At 39.4% G+C, this 21501-nt stretch overlaps 1 protein-coding gene across 4 annotated transcripts in view; it reads left to right on the forward strand.

The window, feature by feature from the left end:
* The window catches only part of RABGAP1L (RAB GTPase activating protein 1 like), a 551596-nt gene that overhangs the window by 161275 nt on the left and 368820 nt on the right, over positions 1-21501 (forward strand). For all 4 annotated transcript variants that reach the window (XM_048861147.2, XM_048861149.2, XM_048861150.2 and 1 more), the window contains exon 12: positions 15477-15570. In XM_048861147.2, coding sequence (XP_048717104.2) covers positions 15477-15570 — 94 coding nt within the window. The remainder of the gene's footprint in view (positions 1-15476; positions 15571-21501) is intronic.

Here is a 21501-nt window from a genome sequence, read left to right on the forward strand (position 1 = left end):
TCAATTTATTTCCATGTTTTAAGGTGTTGAGAGTGTGGGATGCATCCTGACACAACCTTAACTGTTTCAAAATATGTTTTGTTTTGTTTTTTATATAAACTAAGCTAGAATATGACCCAACCTTTCATGGATGGAGAGGGGACCACACATGCCCTTCCCAATTAGTTCATATTGATGTGATGAGATAATTCTGTATCTGCTCTCAGCCTCTATTATAATAATCTGATTCAGTCCTCCCCCAGCCACTGTTTTAATTGCTCTTCCAAAGAGGAAAAAGAAGCAATACCATGTGATGGTGACTAATCACATAGTGGTAATAAAAATAGCAGACACTCAGCAAATAATCTGCAAATAATCAACATGTTGGAATTTGTCAGCATGAAATGGTACTTGAAGAATTTTGAATAGCAAACAAGTTCTGTAAAAATTGAAGTCTGTTCAAACCATGAACAAGAAATAAGGGTGATACTGAATGGAAACACTTGTTTGCTACAGCTGTTCACAGAGCTAGAAACACACTATTATGTAGCTTTTTAAAGGCCCCCCCCCCCTTTTTTGCGCTCTGTGTTTAGGTGATCTTTCAAATAGCTATTGGGAAATATTTTTTCCCATACCAGTTCAATATGTAACTTACAAATATCCAGCCTTTTTTCTCAATGAGCGGGAGCCAACATGGCTAGCTTTGTTCACATTCATGTCCAAATTTTTAGCTGCATCTACAAAGTCATTGCTGTTTCCTAAGAACTGATCTTATCTCCCTATGAACTATTTTACCTTAATGTAAATGTAATGTACTTCTAATTTACTGTTACATTGATTCTGGCAGTCCAGAGAAATAAGTTTGTCTTATTTATAGAACTGGCTGATTTTTTTAAACAAAAAATGCTGTTTCAATAAAATAGAAATTTATGTGAGAGGTTATTTTTCCTCTTTTGCATTTATATTGAAACAAAAAATCATATGGTCATTGAGAATCTTTTTTTTTTTTTACACAAATTAATTTTTTTCATTTTTGTCAAGTTTTTGTGGGAAATGACATACATTTCCTGACTAGTTCTGATAATTTATCTCCTTTTCTCAATCATTATTGCCAAAACAAGCTCTGGTCCATGCTCTGGTGCTTCTTATCTCCGCTTACCTACTGAAACCTGCTTCTCTCTGGTCTTCCTCACTGTTATCTCTCTGTTTTATTTAATATGTTCAAAATGCTGCTGTCAGTAGCATCTTCCTATTGTTACTCTGACCATACCTTGTCACCTTCAATCTTTCTATTGACTTCCCCTATTCTCCTACATTTAGTTTAAACTTCACTTTTATTGACATTACCACCTACATCTAACCTAATTTCCTTCTGTACATTCCTTTCCACTCCCTGTGCTCTGCTCAAGCTTCTCTCCTGACTACTTTTTTGTCACCCTTACCCACTGCACAGTTTCTTTTGTTTGTAACAGGTTCTCAGTTAAAACTCCTCATGAACCTTTTCTGCTCCTTCAGATCACTACCAAAAATCCACCTGCTTAGCCAAGCAAATCTGTAAGTTCTTCGGGGGGCAAGGATGTGTTTATTTGCATGTGCTATAGAAGGCACTTAGACTAATTACTTCTAAGTTACTATATAAGTTAATAATATCAAACTCACTGAATCAGATCTACTGTGCCTGGCTTTTTAAAGACAGCTGCAGTTATTGAAAAGGTAGTGCTAAGTACTCTATATATGTAATTGGTTTTAAATACTAGTGGGAGAGTAATAAGTCTATTAAATGAATGTTTGTTAAATAGAATTCAACAAAAGGCCCACACAAAATGGAGCCATTAGTTTTTTCATTATAAATACCACAGATAAAACATCTGAAATACATCCATTTGTTAGGATAACAATTCTGAACCAGAATCTGTTTCATCATAGAACTGGAAGGGACCTAGAGAGGTCATCTAGTTCAGTCCCCTGCACTCAAGGCAGGACTAAGTATTATCTATACCATCCCTGACAGGTGTTTGTCCAACGTGCTCTTAAAAATCTCCAATGATGGAGATTCCACAACCTCCCTAGGCAATTTATTCCAGTGCTTAACCATTCTGACAGGAAGTTTTTCCTAATGTCCAACCTAAACTTCCCTTGCTGCAATTTAAGCCCATTGCTTTTTGTCCTATCCTAAGAGGTTAAGAACAACAATTTTTCTCCTCCTCCTTGTAACAACCTTTTATGTACTTGAAAACTGTTATCATGTCCCATCTCCATCTTCTCTTCTCCAGATTGAAAAAATAGGGGTTTTTTTTAATCTTCCTTCATAGGTAATGTTTTCTAGACCTTTAATCATTTTTGTTGCTCTTCTTTGGACTTTCTCCAATTTGTCCACATCTTTCCTGAAATGTGGCACCCAGAACTGAGCACAATACTCCAGTTGAGGCCTAATCAGAGTGGAGTACAGCAGAAGAATTACTTCTCGTATCTTGCTTACAATACTCCTGCTAATACATCCCAGAACGATGTTTGCTTTTTTTTTTTTTTTTTTTTTTTGCAACAGCGTTACACCATTGACTCATATTTAGCTTGTGATCCACTATGACCCCCAGATCCCTTTCCGCAGTGCTCCTTCCTCGGCAGTCATTTCCCATTTTGTATGTGTGCAAGTGATTGTTCCTTCCTAAGTGGAGTTTTTTGCATTTGTCCTTATTGAATTTCATCCTATTTACTTCAAACCATTTCTCCAGTTTGTCCAGATCATTTGAATTTTAATCCTATCCTCCAAAGCACTTGCAACCTCTCCTAGCTTGGTATCATTCGCAAACTTTATAAGTGCACTCTCTATGCCATTACCTAAATCGTTGATGAAGATATTGAACAGAACCAGACCCAGAACTGCTCCCTGTGGGACCCCACTCGTTATGCCCTTCCAGCATGACTGTGAACCACTGATAACTACTCTCTGGGAACAATTTTCCAACCAGTTATGCACCCACCTTATAGTAGCTCCATTTAGGTTGCATTTCCCTAGTTTGTTTGTGAGAGGGTCATGCGGGACAGTATCAAAAGCCTTACTAAAGTCAAGATATACCACATCTACCGCTTACCCCCTATCCACAAGGCTTGTTACCCTGTCAAAGAAAGCTATCAGGTTGGTTTGACACGATTTGTTCTTGACAAATCCATGCTGACTGTTACTTATCACCTCATTATCTTCTAAGTGTTTGCAACTTGATTTCTTAATTATTTGCTCCATTATCGTTCTGGGTAAAAAAGCTAAGCTGACTCGTCTGTAATTCCCCAGGTTGTCCTTATTTCCACTTTTATGGATGGCCACTATATTTGCCCTTTTCCAGTCTTCTGGAATGTTTCCTGTTTTCCATGACTTTTCAGAGATAATTACTAATGGCTCAGATGTCTCCTCAGTCAGCTCCTTGAGTATTCTAGGATGCATTTCATCAGGCCCTGGTGATTTGAAGACATCTAACTTGTCTAAGTAATTTTTGACTTGTTCTTTCCCTATTTTAGACTCTGATCCTACCTCATTTTCACTGGCGTTCACTACGTTAGACATCCAATCGCCCACCAACCTTCTTGGTGAAAACCAAAACAAAGAAGTCATTAAGCACCTCTGCCATTTCCACATTTTGTTATTGTCTTTCCCCCCTCATTGTATAATGGGTCTACTCTGTCCTTGGTCTTCCTCTTGCTTCCAATGTACTTGTTGAATGTTTTCTTTTTACCCTTTGTGTCCCTAGCTAGTTTGATCTCATTTTGTGCTTTGGCCTTTCTAATTTTGTCCCTACATACTTGTGTTGTTTGTTCATATTCATCCTTTGTAATTTGACCAAGTTTCCACTTTTTGTAGGACTTTTTTTTTCTTCTCAGTTTTAGATCATTGAAGATCTCCTGGTTAAGCCTGGGTGGTCTCTTGCCATACTTCCTGTTTTTCCTATGCAGTGGGATAGTTTGCTCTTGTGCCCTTAATAGTGTTTCTCTGAAAAACTGCCAAATGTCTTCAGTTGTTTTTCTCCTTAGACTTGCTTCCCATGATATTTTACCTATCAACTCCCTGAGTTTGCTGAAGTCTGCCTTCTTGAAATCCGTTGTCTTTATTGTGCTGTTCTCCTACCATTCCTTAGAATCATGAACTCTACCATTTCATGATCACTTTCACCCAAGTTGCCTTCCGCTTTCAAATTCTCAACTCGTTCCTCCCTATTTGTCAAAATCAAATCTATAACAGCTTCACCCCTAGTAGCTTTCTCCATCTTCTGAAATAAAAAAATGTTTCCAGTACATTCCAAGAAGTAGTTGGATAATCTGTGCTCTGCTGTGTTATTTTCCCAACAGATGTCTGGGTAGTTGAAGTCCCCCATCACCACCAAGTCCTGTGCTTTGGATGACTTTGTTAGTTGTTTAAAAAAAGCCTCCTCCACCTCTTCTTCCTGGTTTGGTGGTCTGTAATAGACCCCTACCTTGACATCACCCTTGTTTTTTACCCCTTTTATCCTTACCCAGAGACTTTCGACAAGGCTGTCTCTTTTTTTCTATCTCAACCTCAGTCCAAGCGTATACATTTTTAATATATAAGGCAACACCTCCTCCCATTTTTCTCTGCCTGTCCTTCCTGAGCAAGGTGTACCCTTCTATACCAATATCCCACCAAGTCTCCGTGATGTCAACTACATCATTGTTGTGTTTATATGCTAGCATTTCAAGTTCTTCCTGCATATTCCCCATACTTCTCGCATTAGTATACAGACATCTATGATACTGATATGATTCCCGCCCCCGCAGTTCTGTCTTGTTTCTCCCTTATTTCTGCTATAACAGCCCACGCTCCCCCCATATTCCGACCCTTCTCCCAGGTCTCCATGTTTTTGACTTTCCTGTGGGCTTTGGTCACCTGCCGCCGTCGAACCTAGTTTAAAGTCCTCATTAGGTTAGCCAATCTGTAGCCAAATATGCTCTTCCCCTTCCTCAATAGGTGGGCCCCATATCTGTTTAGCAGTCCTTCTTCCTGGAACAGCATCCCATGGTCAAGGAAGCTGAAGCCCTCCTGGCGACACCATCCTCGCAGCCAGGCATTCACCTCCAAGATGCATCTGTCTCTACTGAAGTCCCTACCCTTGACTGGAAGGACTGAAGAGAACACCACCTGTGCCCCAACTCCTTCACCCTTACTCCCAGAGCCCTGTAGTCACTTCTGATCTGCTGAGGGACATACCTTGCAGTATCATTAATGCCCACATGGATGAGTAGCATGGGGTAGTAGTCATAGGGCTAGATGATCCTCGACAATCCCTCTGTAACATCTTGAATACAGGCCCCTGGCAGTCAGCATACCTCCCAGGATGCCATGTCAGGGCGACAGATAGGTGCCTCTGTCCCCCTCAGAAGAGAGTCTCCAGCCACCACTACCCTATGTTTCCTCCTGGGAGTGGAGGCTGTGATCCTCCTACCCTTGGGGGTATTTGGCTTCTCCTCTTCAACCTTTGGAGGTGATTCCTCATTACTTGTTGCCAGGGCAGCATAATGGTTCTCCATCACCATAGTGGGGTGGAAAACTGCTTGCTGCCAGAAGTAACCAGCAGCCAGTGTCCTCCCTGTACCAGAGCCATATTCTCCTCACCTGGTGGCATGACAGCAGTCCTCTCTAGCTGATAGCGTCCTCAGCCTTGGAAGTCTCCATATGAATACTGTCAAGGAATTCCTTGTGTGCACGGATGCTCCTCAGCCTAGCCACCACCTCCTGTAGCTCTCTCACCTGCTTCCTGAGAGATTCCACCAGCAGGCACCTCTCACACTGGATGGTCCCCCCAGCCTGGCTTTCTGTGAGTGGGAAATGTAGGCCACAGTCTCTGCAAATCCACACCAGGATCTGGGTAGAGGCATCCATTGTTAGGCTCTCTGTCTGGATACAATGTTTTTTTCTACACCCCTCCCCCCCGATGTTCTGGTTAAACTTGGATTTATGCTGGAAATGGCCCACCTTGATTATCATGCACATTGTAGGGAGAGTGGTCGCTTTGGATGAGCTATTACCAGCAGGAGAGTGAGTTTGTGTGTGTGGTTTTTGGAGGGGGTGAGAAAACCTGGATTTGTGCTGGAAATGGCCCACCTTGATTATCATACACATTTTAAAGAGAGTGGTCACTTTGGATGGGCTATTACCAGCAGGAGAGTGAGTTTGTGTGTGGGGGGGGGGGGCGCGGAGGGTGAGAAAACCTGGATTTGTGCTGGAAATGGCCCAACTTGATGATCACTTCAGATAAGCTATTACCAGCAGGAGAGTGGGGTGGGAGGAGGTATTGTTTCATGGTCTCTGTGTATATAATGTCTTCTGCCGTTTCCACAGTATGCATCCGATGAAGTGAGCTGTAGCTCACGAAAGCTTATGCTCAAATAAATTGGTTAGTCTCTAAGGTGCCACAAGTACGCCTTTTCTTTTTGCGAATACAGACTAACACGGCTGTTACTCTGAAACCTGTCTGGATACAGGCGCAGGTGGAGGAGACAGGAGCAGTGTTGGCACTGGCAATATGGCCCTTCCTAACCATAGCGCTTTTATTACGTCTCCCTCCCACAAATTCCCCTGTTTGCAGTCCCCTGTTCGCTAGCTCCCCTTGGTTGCTTAGCCTCTGGCTTTTAAGGCCTTCCATCCTGGGTCAGCCCTACCCCCTCGTTAATCACACACGGGGAGGGTGATCACAAGGCTGATTGAGGCTGATCAAGGGAACAAAGGCTCAAACAGAAAAGCAGAAAATCAAAATATCATGAATTTGTTATTAGGGTGTGCAATAGCCTGCTAGGTAGCTTGTCACTGTTGGGAGGATGGGTTTTCTGGGGTTCTCCATGTGTTACCCTCTTGGAGAACATTGTGATTTTCCCCCTGCAGCGGCTGTCAGTGCATCTGTGAGTGCTGGGGAGAGGGCATGTAAGAGCAATACACAGTGTTCTTTACCAGTAGGGTCTCAAAATACTGCCCCTAAATCCTGCTCCTGTTCTGTTCTCGTTAGGATTCTTAAAAGCAGTTCAGAAACTGTTCATCTAATTCTAATGATTAAACTCTATTTAAAGGGCTGGTACTATCTACAACTGAAATTTGGCATGCTGTAAAAGTTTCAGCTTGACAATAGTCTTGTACCAGTTTTAAGAAAAAGTGGCTACTAAAGATAGCTAATCAGTTTTTTTAAGCAGTTCATTGATTTAGGATTGTATTGTAGCTTTTGTAACTCCAAAATGGTTTCCTCCCCATCTCCCGGTGCTGAAGTATTGCGAATGATTAATCTCTATACTGGATGAACTATAGTAGGTATCATAAATAAATTAAAGGAAATATGAATATCTGGTGCAAGATACTGCATGCTGTACTTGGTGTAAAGATGCCCACGGAGCATAAGAACATCCAGTAGTCAGCAACATTAAATCTATAAGAACTACATCTGGCTACAGTCAAATAAATCTTGACATAAGAGTCCACTGATTTAATCTAGTTTAGGAAGCACTAATCTTAGATCAGGTTTCACAGTGGTAGCTGTGTTAGTCTGTATCAGCAAAAATAACGAGGAGTCCTTGTGGCACCTTAGAGACTAACAAATGTATTTGGGCATAAGCTTTTGTGGACTAAAAGCCACTGCATCAGATGCATGCATGCATCTGATGAAGTGGGTAAACTTATGCCCAGATACATTTGTTAGTCTCTAAGGTGCTACAAGGACTCCTCGTTGTTTTAATCTTAGGTCAAGTTTTGGAGTTACCTCCTTGTTTTAGTCACACTCTCAGCAGTTTCGGGAGATACAGTTTCTTTGGGGAGATACAGCAGAAGCCTTTCACTCTAATGTTAGAGTACACCAAATGAGTGTGCATATTGGATCTCTTGGACTCTCAACTGTGTTTTTATAGCTTTCTTTACTTGTGTGGGACTGGAATGTCCAAGAGGAGGAGCCACCCATTAGCTTTATAAAAAGGGGACTGCTCTCTTGAAGGAAGTCCACTGTTAACATCTGTTTGGCAGTAATATTTTCAGCTGTCCTAATGCACTGCTCTAAAGTTTCCCTGCCACTCTGCAGCAAGAAAACTTTAAAACAATTTGAGATGCCCCTGAAAGTTCCAGTGCTTCAGATTCAGCTGTGGGGAAGTCATAAAATCCATAATTGTGTGGTCTGCGTATGTTTTCCTTTTAAAAATATGTTTTACAAAACAACCAAAAAACCCTCCTCTGCAGATTCTTTGTTTTAATGATCAGGCAGTTTACAGGTATGGTAAGTTTATTCTAAAACCACTTGAAAATACTTTAAATGCTCCATTATATAAATTCTATCACTGTACTATTATATCAAAGATATTCTTATCCAGATAAAAAATAGTCTAAAATATATTGGATCAAAACAGATCCAAATAATTGCCTCAGCTGCCTTCAGCCCATCTGCCTCTGGTTTGTGAGATGTGTGTAAATCCCTGAGTCTCTTACAGCCTTTTAAGAGATGAATTCCTACACCGGCCTTCAGATATCGAAGACCGTATTATCCACTTTCTTCTTCTTCCTATTTCAACAACACTACCACCAACAGCAATCATCTTTTTCTCAACACTGGTATGGAAGATGTCCCTTTAAGTCCACGCTGAGACAAAAGAATTTGTCCTCCACTTCTTTACCAGCAGTTCGACCTTAGGTTTGACATAAGGTTTGAGAACAGCAAATCCCAACTTTGATTTTTGTTCCTTTTTCTTTGGAGACCATTTAAGCCAATTTCCCAGTAATTCACAAAAGATCACCACAGAAAGTGGGTTTTCCACACTATAAAAGACTGTTTATACCATCCAGTTCAAAATCTTCCTTCCCAACGAACCTTCTCCTTCCCTATTCAGGAAGCCCTCTGACAAGATGGTGTTGAGAAAAAAACAACTCTGTACTAAGGGAGGGAGCAGTAGAAGAGGTTATGGTAAATTTCAGAAATTGGTGTTTCTATTCCTCATGTGTTCTAATACCAAAGAATGGTGGAGGTTTTTGCCCAGTTCTGGATCTGAGGAAACTAAACAGGTACATTTGAAGGTTTTGCTTCAAAGTGTTAATAGTGGGTTTCATTATCGATTTCCTATCTCAATTGGTTTGCTGCTCTTGACCTGAAAGATAGTTAACTGCATATTTCAATAAGACCATCACACAGGAAGTACCTTCATTTTGCACAGGACAGGACCATCTCCAATACAGGGTCCTTCCCTTAGGGCTCTCCAGGGCACCCAGAGTCTTTATGAAGTGCATATCCATTGCGGCAGCTTTTCTGAGAAGACGGGATTTTCCTGGTTCCTGTATTTAGATGATTGGCTCTTAAAAGCAGCTTCCAAACATAAGCTGGAAATAGACACTTGATTCACGTGGTCTCTGTTCCAGAGGTTGAGTATTTGGATTAACAAAAATAAATATCTATAAATGCCTTTACGAAGTGCCCCTTTCACAGGAGTAATTGTAGACTCCACGATAGCGAGGGCTTCTGGAGGACAAATTCCTAAAGATGTCATATGCCCATTCAGTATCTGCTTCAGAATCCATCTCAGAAGGTGAAGTTCTTCCTCTCCCTAATAGGTCTTATGACATCAACCTTATGTGAGACTAAAGATGATACCTCATGCCACTGGTTGGCAAGAAACTTCAAACCTGCAATAGACTACGGGAACCTCGTAATTACTATTACAAACAAGATCTAGAAAACTCTTGTGGTGGACGGACAAGGATCATATAATGCAGGGAGCTGAGGTTCAGCCCTTCTTCCCCATCATGACAATTACAACAGGTGCCTTGAAAACAGGCTGGGGTGCCCATGTCAACAACCGTGTAACGAGAGCTCTGGAATCAGCAAGAGTGTCACCTCCCCGATCAGTGCTCTGGAGTTAAGAGCGAGCTGTCTGGCACTCAGATCTTTCCTCCCTCAGGTGAAAGGATATGTGGTTCAAGTGGCCATGGACAGTTATAACAGCAGTATATTATATTAAGAATTGGGGAGGAGCCACTAAAGCCTTGGGAGAGGGGTATTCTTCATGAGATTTATATGGTAGCCTTCAGCCACCTAGTGGACCAGCTAAGCAGATCCACAGATATAAGAATGGTCCATGAAAGACACTGTGATCAGGAGAATTTTTGCCCTGTGGGGTACTCCATATATAAACCTAGTTGCCACAAGGTACACCACCAAATGCTGTTTGTTTTTGTTCAAGGCAGGGGCATCTAACAGATGCTTTCTTCCTCAGTTTGGATACAGATCTGATGTATGCTTTCCCACTATTCCCTTTAATATTGAAGGCTCTGATCATGATTAACCAGGACGATACTTGTCGCTCCAGAATGGCCAAGACAGCAATGGTACGTGAACTAGCTCCTCCTTTCAAAGGAAACTTCAGGGTATTACCACTGTCATAGGACTTTCTGTCATAGCAGCAAAGGTATCCTCTGTATCCACTTTTGTTAAATTTGACAGAATCTCTGACAGAATTAGAGTACTGTTTCTCTCTAGATGTACAGCATGTGTTACTAAATGCTAGAAGCCAATCAACCAGAAAATGTTATGATTTGAAATGGAAAAAATTTTCACTTTGGGTAGCCCTTATTCAATCCATATTTGAAGTATTGTTTCTAAAGAACGAGGGTTTATCTGTTGTCACTTAGGGTACATTTAACTGCAATTGCAGTGTTTCACACACCACTAGATGGAAAATCTATATTTCTAATATAGAAGTTTCTAAAAGCTTTACTATATTTTAGGGTGGATTTGATTTACATCTAGAAGAAAAGAAGGTTCTTTACCTGTAGCCGAGGTTCTTTGAGATAGACTTTGCAAATTCATTCTCTGTACCTTTTCCTCCCTCTTCTGCAAAGTCCTAACTATTTGGGGCTCTGCATTAGCGGTGGAAGGAACTGAGGTGGCAACCGCTGCAGTGCTCGCTTTTACAACCCTGCCATCAGAACATGCTCAAATGTTGAGGAGAGGAGCACCGAGGGGCCATGTGAGCGGTCATATTGGCACTGCTACTAAAAGGTTGCACTGTTCAGTGGCACTGGTTGGCACATGTCTCAAGAGTGTGAATATGCAGAGTCCATCTCCAAGAACCTCAGTTGTAGGCTAAGTAACCTTCATTTCTGGTGTTGCTGTCCAGGCTGGAATATATCTTGTGGAGCTTAGTCATATGTTTCTCAAACTGCAAGAATATTTCTTGTGCATTTATTTTCAGCAGTGGTTTAGTAGAACCATTTTACCTGTGAACATACATTACCACTCAGGTTCTCAAGTTTTTATTTATTTATTTATTTATTTTTAAGCTTTAACCTTGGAACATTTTTCTGATTATTTTTGCTTTTGTTCTGCTCTGGATTTAGAAGTTTCTACTTGTAATGAGCTTCAGGTTTGGGCCAGGTAGATCAGTGGGACATGTCCTATTTTTATTGTGATTGGCTGAATTACCCCATGTAACCAATAATGGATCTGCTCAGCAGAATCCATTTCTACTTAGTGTCTGAGGGAGAGAAGAGGGAAGAATTGTATCTGATCTAGCTGGGAAAATCAGGACGGGAGAATTTTTAAAATTTCATTTATGCTATTAAATTTCTTTTAAAAATTACTGTTCTTAAATTTTAATTATTGTTCAGGTTGTAAGGATAAGGAGAATGAGTCCACAATATTTTCCGTTACTTGGTTTAGAATTTAATAATATGCTTTGCAGATCTGGGTTTCAAAATACAGTACATTTCCATGGGCCATAATGAGTTCTTCAAGTTATCGGAAGAGGTCTCATTTTACTATCGTATATTTTAATAAACTTCATTATCATTATATCCTTGCTTTATAAGGGAAAATTGATTTTTCTGAGCTCAGTGTTTCTACTTTTGGTTCCAGTGAACCTGCACAAAAGGATATGAACTCATCAAATCAAAATTTTGCCTGTAGGACTGCATGGAGATTAAAAAAAATGGGGCAACAGGATTCACTGAAACCTTCGTCGTCTTTATTTCAGGACCTATGAAACCATGCAAACTGATTCTGACCCAAAGAATTTCATGAATCGTGTTTTGGTTTGAAATGGAAGAGATTGTGGAACTCTGTTTTTCCAAACCAGTATTTCTGTTCACATTGCTTTGAGTGTTTTTGAGGTGCAAGACATGAGCTATCTTTGTCCTCATTGTTGGCTGTCAAATTCAAGGACCAGTATGTTTTTATTAATGACTTGTACTTGGCAACTGCTGAGATTATTAATTAGGAACCTGTACTTGGAGTCAGAGTGACAGCGATGAAGATTTAGTTTGGAGAGAAATCATGCCAGTATGTTGGACAGATCCTCCTCTACATGTTGGCATCAGTAGTTCAATATATCAACTTGTTTCTAATATGAAATGTTGAAAATTCTTGGAAAATTAAAGATGTTGGCAGAGACTCAAGAGTGTGGCTGAGCTCTGTCACACTCTCTTGTGGAGCAAAAGTTGCTTTAAGCCACCTTTTGTGCTCTCTGGATTCTAGGGATAGTTTGCCCCCGGGCAAAGTTTAAAGCATACTCAGGCCTGCTCTGAACTATACTTAGCTGCTTTGGGACTCCAAGGATAATGGGAACATCGCAGCGACTCTTTTGTGCTGCCAGAGTGGTACAAAAGAGCTGTGATTGGGCCTGATCACAGTACCAGTTATCTTCTAAACCATACTAGTTTTGAATATTTAACAGTATTGGGTTTTTATTTTGCTTTTAAGATTGTGTTTAAAGACCTAAAATTACTAGTAAACATATAATGAGAAATCTGTGGTTTCAGTGGTTGGAACCAGGAAAAAGTTTGTATAGATGGTAACAGGTCCTCCTTTGTATCTGTGTTTATTTTTGGTTATGGTCGGTCCTCTGATATATGTGAAATACAAAGATCTCATAATTTCTTTTGGCAGTCTAATTTGGCCCCACCTTGGCCATAAATTCGTCAGTACCACTCTGCTCTCATCTGACGCCATCTAATATGCAATGTGAAATGTTTCAGTGGGAGACGGGAGGGGATTTTCCTGTAGTTAAGGTAGTGGACTGAGACTCTCAAAGATCCGAGTTCAGTTCCCAGCTCTGACACGGTGTGAGACCTCGGGCATGTCACTTAAACTCTCTATTCGTCTGTTCTTCATCTGCAAAATGGGGATATTTCCTTTCTTCCACTCTGACTGTAAACATCTTGTGGTAGGTATGTTGCTCCAAAAGCTCTTGGGCCAGTCCTTCCACAGCTTAAGAAGAATCTTCTCCAAGTTCATGTGCCTCAAAAAAAAAAAAAAGCTCCAAGATTATCTCATAGACTCCTCAAATTATTCTGATTGAATGGAGGATTAGGTCAACCCAACTAAATGAGTTACAGTCTTTCCATATAATGGTTGTGGTCACATTGTTTCCCAGTACACAAAACACATGTAACCCCACTAAGTCTTGCACCTGAGAGGGAACACTTTGTGACATCAAGCCCATTTCCTTTTCAGTTGTGCCAGCCAATACCCTATGAGATGAATCTAGTCTTTAATCATGAGCCTTTCTAGAAAGAAAAGGAGTACTTGTGACACCTTAGAGACTAACCAATTTATTTTACCATGAGCTTTCGTGAGCTACAGCTCACTTCATCGGATGCATACTGTGGAAAATACAGAAGATGTTTTTATACACACAAACCATGAAAAATGGGTGTTTATCACTACAAAAGGTTTTCTCTCCCCCCACCCCACCCTCCTGCTGGTAATAGCTTATCTAAAGCGATCACTCTCAAACTGGACAGTCTCTATGTAAAAGAATAAATGGATGCAAATCAGATGTCAAGAATTATAACTTTCATAAACCAGTCTGAGAACACTTCAATCTCTCTGGTCACGCGATTACAGACATGAAAGTTGCGATATTACAACAGAAAAACTTCGAAACCAGACTCCAGCGAGAGACTTCTGAATTGGAATTCATTTGCAAATTGGATACAATTAATTTAGGCTTGAACAGAGACTGGGAGTGGCTAAGTCACTATAAAAAGTAACCTATTTCCCCTTGTTTATTCCTCCCCCCCCCACACTGTTCCTCAGACGTTCTTGTTAAACCCTGGATTTGTGCTGGAAATGGCCCACCTTGATTATCATACACATTGTAAGGAGAGTGATCACTTTAGATAAGCTATTACCAGCAGGAGAGTGGGTGATAAACACCCATTTTTTCATGGTTTGTGTGTATAAAAACATCTTCTGTATTTTTCACGGTATGCATCCGATAAAGTGAGCTGTAGCTCATGAAAGCTTGTGCTCAAATAAATTGGTTAGTCTCTAAGGTACCACAAGTACTCCTTTTCTTTTTGCAAATACAGACTAACACGGCTGTTACTCTGAAACCTTTCTGGAAAGAGTTCTCTCTCTACTTCATTAAATTTCTGTCTGTGAAACTTGAGGTTTGAATGTGGGTGGTAAAGCTTCAGAAACAACCCCTGGGCTGTAGATATATATCTCAGCTAGCAAAGCATATAATTGTTTAGAGTACACTTTTCAATAGTGAAGTCCCATTTTCAGAAGTGATTTAGGAACCTGAACTCAATGAGATTTGGGGCTTGTCTCCACAGGGAAATAGCAATTCTGGAATAACTGTTTTGCAATAGCTATTTTGGAATAGCTCCCTGCATCGATGATGTATTCCAGAACATAATTGATGTAATTCCAGAATAGTGTCCATATGGGGGAGTAACTCTGTTATAGCTAAATTATACCAAAATAGCTGTGCTGGTCAGTTTCCCCGGTGACGTTTGAAAATGGGATTTAGACTCCTAACTCACTTAAACTGTTTAGAAAATGTTCCCTGTAACCCATATCTTCAACATAATTTCTGATTCACAGGCTCATCCCATCCATTTTACCTCTGTATCTAACTCTCCATTAAAGCCACTTATCCTTAACACTCCTGAGATTATTGCCTCTTCACTTCTAACTTCCCATATAATTTCAGCTTCCAAGTCACGATATCACTTTTGCTGCTCTTCTGTGGATCTTTTTCAGTAAGATACTGTTTCATCACTGTGGAGTGTGATCAGAGTTTCTGAGGCAAGAACTGTGCATGGTGTCCTAGGTGTGGTGCAATGTAAGGGACTAATATAATCTGCTCTACTTGATGAGAAATTTCTCTGTATATAAAACCTAGAAATGGAATTGGCTTGTATTTGGCAGTAGTATAGTACTGAGTACTCTTATTTAATGCGTCACTGATTGCCACCAAGTCTCTTCACATAATGCCTTTCTAGATACTAGTTCCCTAATCTATGTCTGTTGTGCATTCTTTCCTAAATGTGTTAATTTTAAACTTCTGCATCTTACATTTCATCCCTCACTTGTCTGCACAAATCCTCAAGCTTTCCATATTCCTTTGTATTTTCTGCCTTTTTTTGTGTTGTCTCCTATAACTGTTTTGTTTTTTCAGAAAAAATTGTTACTCTATAAATCTGTTAGCACTTTGGTAAATGTGTGCATGTTTTTGTTTCTTTGCAGAAAGCGATAATGAACTCTCAAGTGGTACTGGTGATGTGTCTAAGGATTGTCCTGAGAAGGTCTTGTATTCCTGGGGAGAATTACTGGGGAGATGGTAAATATTAACTTTCTCATTTAGATTTTTAAATACTGAACCTTTTCACCCTTCCGAAGAGCAGATAAAGGCTCATAAAACAATACAAGGCCTAAAATTCCCTTGGCTTAAATTTTAATTTTCTTTTTCCATTTAGAAAACCCCGAAACGTTTTAGTTATGATTATAAAGTAGAGATGTTCCATATGAAAACATGTATTTAAACCCAGAGCATAAAGGATTAGCACTTGTATTTTTAATTGGTGGTTATTCTGGGGATCTCTCTCCCAGTGCTTCCATGAAAGCCCTGGTCCCTGTGTTACTGCATTTTCCGAGGTTTATTTGACTAATTATTCTACTCAATCTTGGTGTTAAACATGGTTCATTTCATGCTCCCCCCTCCCTATCCTGTTTAAATGCTTATCTTTATAACCTGATTTATTAATTTGTACTAATTTGTCTGTTCCCAAATCTTTCCTCCTTATGATGTTACATGTTGTGTATTATGGTTTCATTGGTATTGATTCTTTCTGTTGGTCCTATATGTGATAGAATCCCAAGGGAACACTGATCTGTTTTCTCAGATGCCAGGAAGAGGTTTTTAAATCATGTAACAGACTTCAAATTGCCTTGCTTAGACCAAATTAAATTTGATCAAATGTATTTTTTGGCAAAATTCTCAATTTCAAGTTAACATTCAAATGCATATTGACACAAGGTTAGAAAAATTAAAATTGAGGGCTTACATGTTTGAGGAAAACTTAGTCTTCCCAGGTGAACAAATGCATGTTTACATCTTTCAAAAGAAGGCAATCCAGGATACATGAAAGGCCTGGTGAAAAGTTACAATTTGATGAAATATCTTAGAAATTTTCAAATACCTAGAAAACAGGTTGCAACTTTTTTCAGACTGATAAAAACATATTCGTTTCACCTTTTCACAACTCAGAAATGTCCAGAAGAGTTTTACCCAAATTAAAATAAAATGCTGTTGAGATGCAGACCAAGCATAGAAAATTTTAGGCCACAATGTGGAGGTTGAAAGGTATGAGCATCTGCAAATTGAAGGTTGTAATAGAAACTGTTTTGCAAATAACTATAGTGGGTACTGCCTAGGCTTGTGAAAAGAAACATGTTCATGGAATGAAGTAGCTACATGTATAGTGCCAGTATGGATGGAATGTTATTTTTGGGATTTCAGAGCTAAGTGGGAAATAGATTAGAACAAAAACTGTGTGTGTGTGTTATGGAACTAGCAAAATATGCATACATCAAACCAGATGATCCTTATTCCCTTATTATTTGTGACTCTATTCTTTATCTTGCCTCTGTTTTGTTGCTTTCACCCATTGAATCAAGTCTGCTATTAAAATGTAGGATCATTAGGTGCTGTGGGTATTTTATTTTTCTGTAAAGTACCTAGCACTCTTTGGGTGCTAATATGGTGATAGGGTTACAATAATAAGATTGTGGTTGTTTCTGCTAAATTGTGCCACTGCAGAGTTATACCCGACTTTCATTTAAGAATTTAAAATTTTAGAAAAATGTAATTGAAGGAATGGGATGGAATGGATCTGCTGCGGGATTTAGCTTCAACACTCACTCAGTCTTTAAATAAGATTAGGTTGGAATGCAAAGCGCTTTTCCATCCTTAGTTTTCATATGCAAATTCTCCTGAAAAACACCCAGGGTATGAGTAGTGAGCCAGAGGGGAAGGACCTCAACCAGCTTGAAGAACAGCTGCTGCAGGCCCCTGCCTGCTAGTTTATCTGAGGACTTTCTTTGTGGGGACCTTCTGCTACTATTAACCCAGCAGAGTCCTCTGTCTAGGTGGTGGCACCAGGAGCCATCCTCTACAGCAGTGGTGCTCAACCTTTCCAGACTACTGTACCCCTTTCAGGAATCTGATTTGTCAAGTCTCAAGTTTCACCTCACTTAAAAACGACTTGCTGACAAAATCAGACATAAAAATACAAAAGTGTCACAGCACCCTATTACTGAAAAATTGCTTACTTTCTTATTTTTACCATATAATTATCAAATAAGGGAATATAAATATTGTACTTACATTTCAGTGTGATACTTGTGCCTGTTTTTTCATTTGTGAGCCTTGTCTGAAGCCAGAGCCTTGGGTGGCAGAGCTGAAGCCAAAGCCCTGATGCTCAAGGCTGAAGCAAGTATCTTAGCTTCGTGGGGCCCCCGTAGTATGGGGCCCTGGGAAATTGTCCTGCTTCCAGCCCCTAACATCAGCCCCACACTTACGACCTCTCTAAACCTGTCCTGCAACCCCCCTGAAATTCACAACCCACAGGTTGAGAAACTGATCTAGATGTGTTGAGTACCCCTTGCAAGACCTCTGCATACCACCAGGGGTATGTGTACCCCTGGTTGAGAACCACTGCTCTACAGGGCCTTCTGCTGTTGTGGTAGAAGGGATGCCTCCACCTTGAGACCTCTGTGTGGTTAGGTGGGGCTGGGGCATTGCTGGTCACGTGCTGACCCCAGCATGTTCAGATGTAGAGATAGGTTTGGGCGTACTGTATAAGTATAAATTGGGTATACTGTATAAGTTCTCCCAAAGAGAGAACAGGTAGGCTGTCCACTGCCCTAGGAGATTATTCTTGTGTGGATGGTCTTCGCTACTACCACCACCTCAGATTGGGAGGGGATTTGGAGATGTGCCTGAAGTCCCAGATTGCCTTAATCCAGGCTTGCATTAATGAGAGGTAGGAGGAAATGGATTAAATCTAAAACACGCTTGCCCAAATTCAGCTTTAGTGTAACTCCACTGATGTTATGTCAGAGATGAATTTCGCCTGTTCAGTATTTGAACTTTTGAGGAATTGTTTAGTCTTTCCAGGATTTTTTGAAAAGTATAGCATTAAACAGCTGATCAGAAATGTAACAGTTTGAAAATTAAAAATAGATAAAATAAAATAAGCTCCTCCAACGTGCCAAACACTACAGCATATGCTGAAAGAGGATACATGCCTTTGCAAGAAATTAACATTTCCGTCTTGAGAATTGGTGCACTGATTGTTTTGGAGATAAAAACTTCTTGCATGTTAATTGCTACCTGTCATTTAATGTTACTGTAAACGGGTGGACTGATATGACAAAAAAATTGCATAGATGTAGTCTGTAGGAGATTTTTCCTAAAAGAAGTCATAACAAGATAAGCAGAAAACAAACAAACAAATGGAAGATAGGGGACTGTCTTCTCATTTATTTAATAAGTCACAGTATGTAGGGCATCCTTAGAATGAGGTTTATTTTTCTGAGCTGAACTTCTGTCATAACCAGCTGAATTCTCAAAAAGATGTGGATAATAGCTTCTGATGTGTACATAGATAATGGCCATACTTAGTAGTCTTTAACCAGAAATATTTATAGCAACTCTAATTTTTTATTGTTTTTGTTATGTCTTCCCAGGCCATAATCATAAGGTCTTGGCATCTCTGATAATATCCTGTATTTGTTCTTTGACCTATTAAATAACAGCTGCTGAAGTGTAGCCAAGATAATAAATGCACTTTGTAAGAAATTAAAGATGTAAATTCACCAGTAGCCATGAGAAACCTAGTCCTTTCCAAATGCCAAACGGTGTATGTGATAAAAATAAGCGGATAAGCAAAGCTTTGTGTTTTTTTTGTTGTTTTTTTTAAAGCCGTTTCCACAGCCAAACAGATGGCAGAAGGTCATCTGGCAATAGAGAAAATAAAAAGCATACATATTTATTTTCTACAGTAAAATGGACAGCAAGGAATATTAATAGTTTAAACTATTTCCCAGATAGACGCTCAGATACCTGAAGAGTTGCTAATTGTAAAGGTACAGAGTTTTGCTTGACTGCATGGTTATTTTATAATGTAAACTGAACTATCTAATACTATCGAGAAGTGCTATCTGTGCAGTAAAATTAATGTACTTGAGTATTTATGTAACAAATCAGTTATGATCCTGTGCATGCAGTGCTCGAACATGCTTGGAAGTTGGAAATATATGATGGTAATGGAGTACAGTATTCTGCTCTCTTGACTATCACTGTATATTATTATCTGTGTGCTCTTGCTGCTGGTAGTGAAGAATTGCTTATTGTCTTTCATGTGCATGTGAAAGTTTACAATCTTATCTCTTTGTTGGATTTATCTACACGTTAAAAGGCTCAGAATTAAGTAGGCCTTTATGTTTACTTACAAAGAAAATTTTTTTGCTTTGGTTTCTGTAAATTACCTAACAAATAAAAAGAAATTGTAGTTAAATGTGCAGGTGTGGGAAGCTCACTCGAAAGTACAGCATGTATCTTATGGAATTATTGCTTCAGAATTGATGAACTTCATCACCCCATTTCAGACTGTTTAAACTTTGGTGTATTTTGGGGGCATAGTTATTTGTTTGGTTTTATCACAATAGTATTCCATTCTTTTTTCTTTTGTTCCCTTCTTACCAGTTGCCTGGTTGGTGGTTGTTTCACTTTCAGTTTAAATTAAATTATAAAGTCGGCGGGCGGGGCGGGGTAGGGACTTGGTTTTCTTACTTGTCTGTTCATAGCAATGGCACTATATAAATAATTACCAAACACATCTTAAACTACTTTCTCGTGGGTATAGATACCTCGCTAACTAGTTCATGCTCACTGTGTGTGTAACTTGTGTTTGAGACCAAAGAATCAGTTCAAACACTGACCTTCTGCTGCATTTTTGGAAATTGCCGTGATAGATCAAAGCAATGGTCCATCTAGTTCAGTGTCTTGTCTCTGACAGTGGACAGTATCTGATGTTTTTAGAAGAAGTTCTGAAATCTCTATAATTGAAAATTACAAAATATACTTATGGGAGAAACTTCACCCTTTCATTAGGTGATTAGTGGGTGGGATTTTATTCTGCGAAATGTGATGGTTGATGTGTCGTACAAGATTAACCCATCTAATGTAATTGCACGTGATAGCAGTGATGCCGTTATCATTATGTAATCCTTTTTAAATTCTACTAGGCCCTTTCTCTCAATTTTTGAAGTGAATTCCACAGGTGAATTATGTCTTAATTTTTTAAAAACATATGTCCCAGCCATGCATGAATCTTTTCCATCTTCTACGCAGGGAGGGGGACTAGGTTGAAAAGCAGTGGACAAGAAGTCTAATAGAGAAGTGCTAAATTATTTTTAAAAATACTTTTTAATTAATTTTCACTCATTAATAGATTTACTTGTAAATCCTTAGGAAAATTAATTCAGTACTCAAAGGAAGTGCTGTAATTTGGTGGGTTTCAGAGTAGCAGCCATGTTAGTCTGTATTTGCAAAAAGAAAAGGAGTACTTGTGGCACCTTAGAGACTAACAAATTTAATTTGGTGGAAACACTGTATACTCTTCATAAGTAACAAAGAGGTTGAATCCCTGCTTTACAAGCAAAACTCAACTCAGCTTTAACTATGGAGCTGTAACTAGTGCCTCTATAACAATAATATTAAAATATTATCAGTGCCTCTTTTTATGATACCCAATGTATTTTATTTGCTTTTTTAAACTGTAACTGTACATTGAGCAGATGTTTTAAATGAACTTCCATATGGCTATGCCTTTTTCCTTAATAGTTAGTTAATTTTGAGCTCACCTATGTGTATGAATAGAGAAACTGTTCTGTGCACTACAGATTGTTGCACTTGCTGACAATGAATTTAATTTATCAATGTGTTCTCCATTGACTAGCTTGGCTCCCTTTTCAGTTCTTCACTTTTCTAGTCTTGATTAAACCTCTCTAATGTTGACCTTTTGGGTAATGAGCAAATTTTGATTTTGGGAATTCAGCAAATTTTGTCACCAATCCTGATATGAGTTCTTGTGGCAGTTTTGTTAGTAACCTGAGAAGTACTTGCAAATATGAGCAATGAAACAAATATTTATGGTTTGAATTAGTCATGACTGTACTTTTGAGAAAAACACACATACTCAGAAAA

The sequence above is a fragment of the Caretta caretta genome, chromosome 8 (genome assembly GCF_965140235.1).
Source record: "Caretta caretta isolate rCarCar2 chromosome 8, rCarCar1.hap1, whole genome shotgun sequence".
NCBI lineage: Eukaryota > Metazoa > Chordata > Testudines > Cheloniidae > Caretta > Caretta caretta.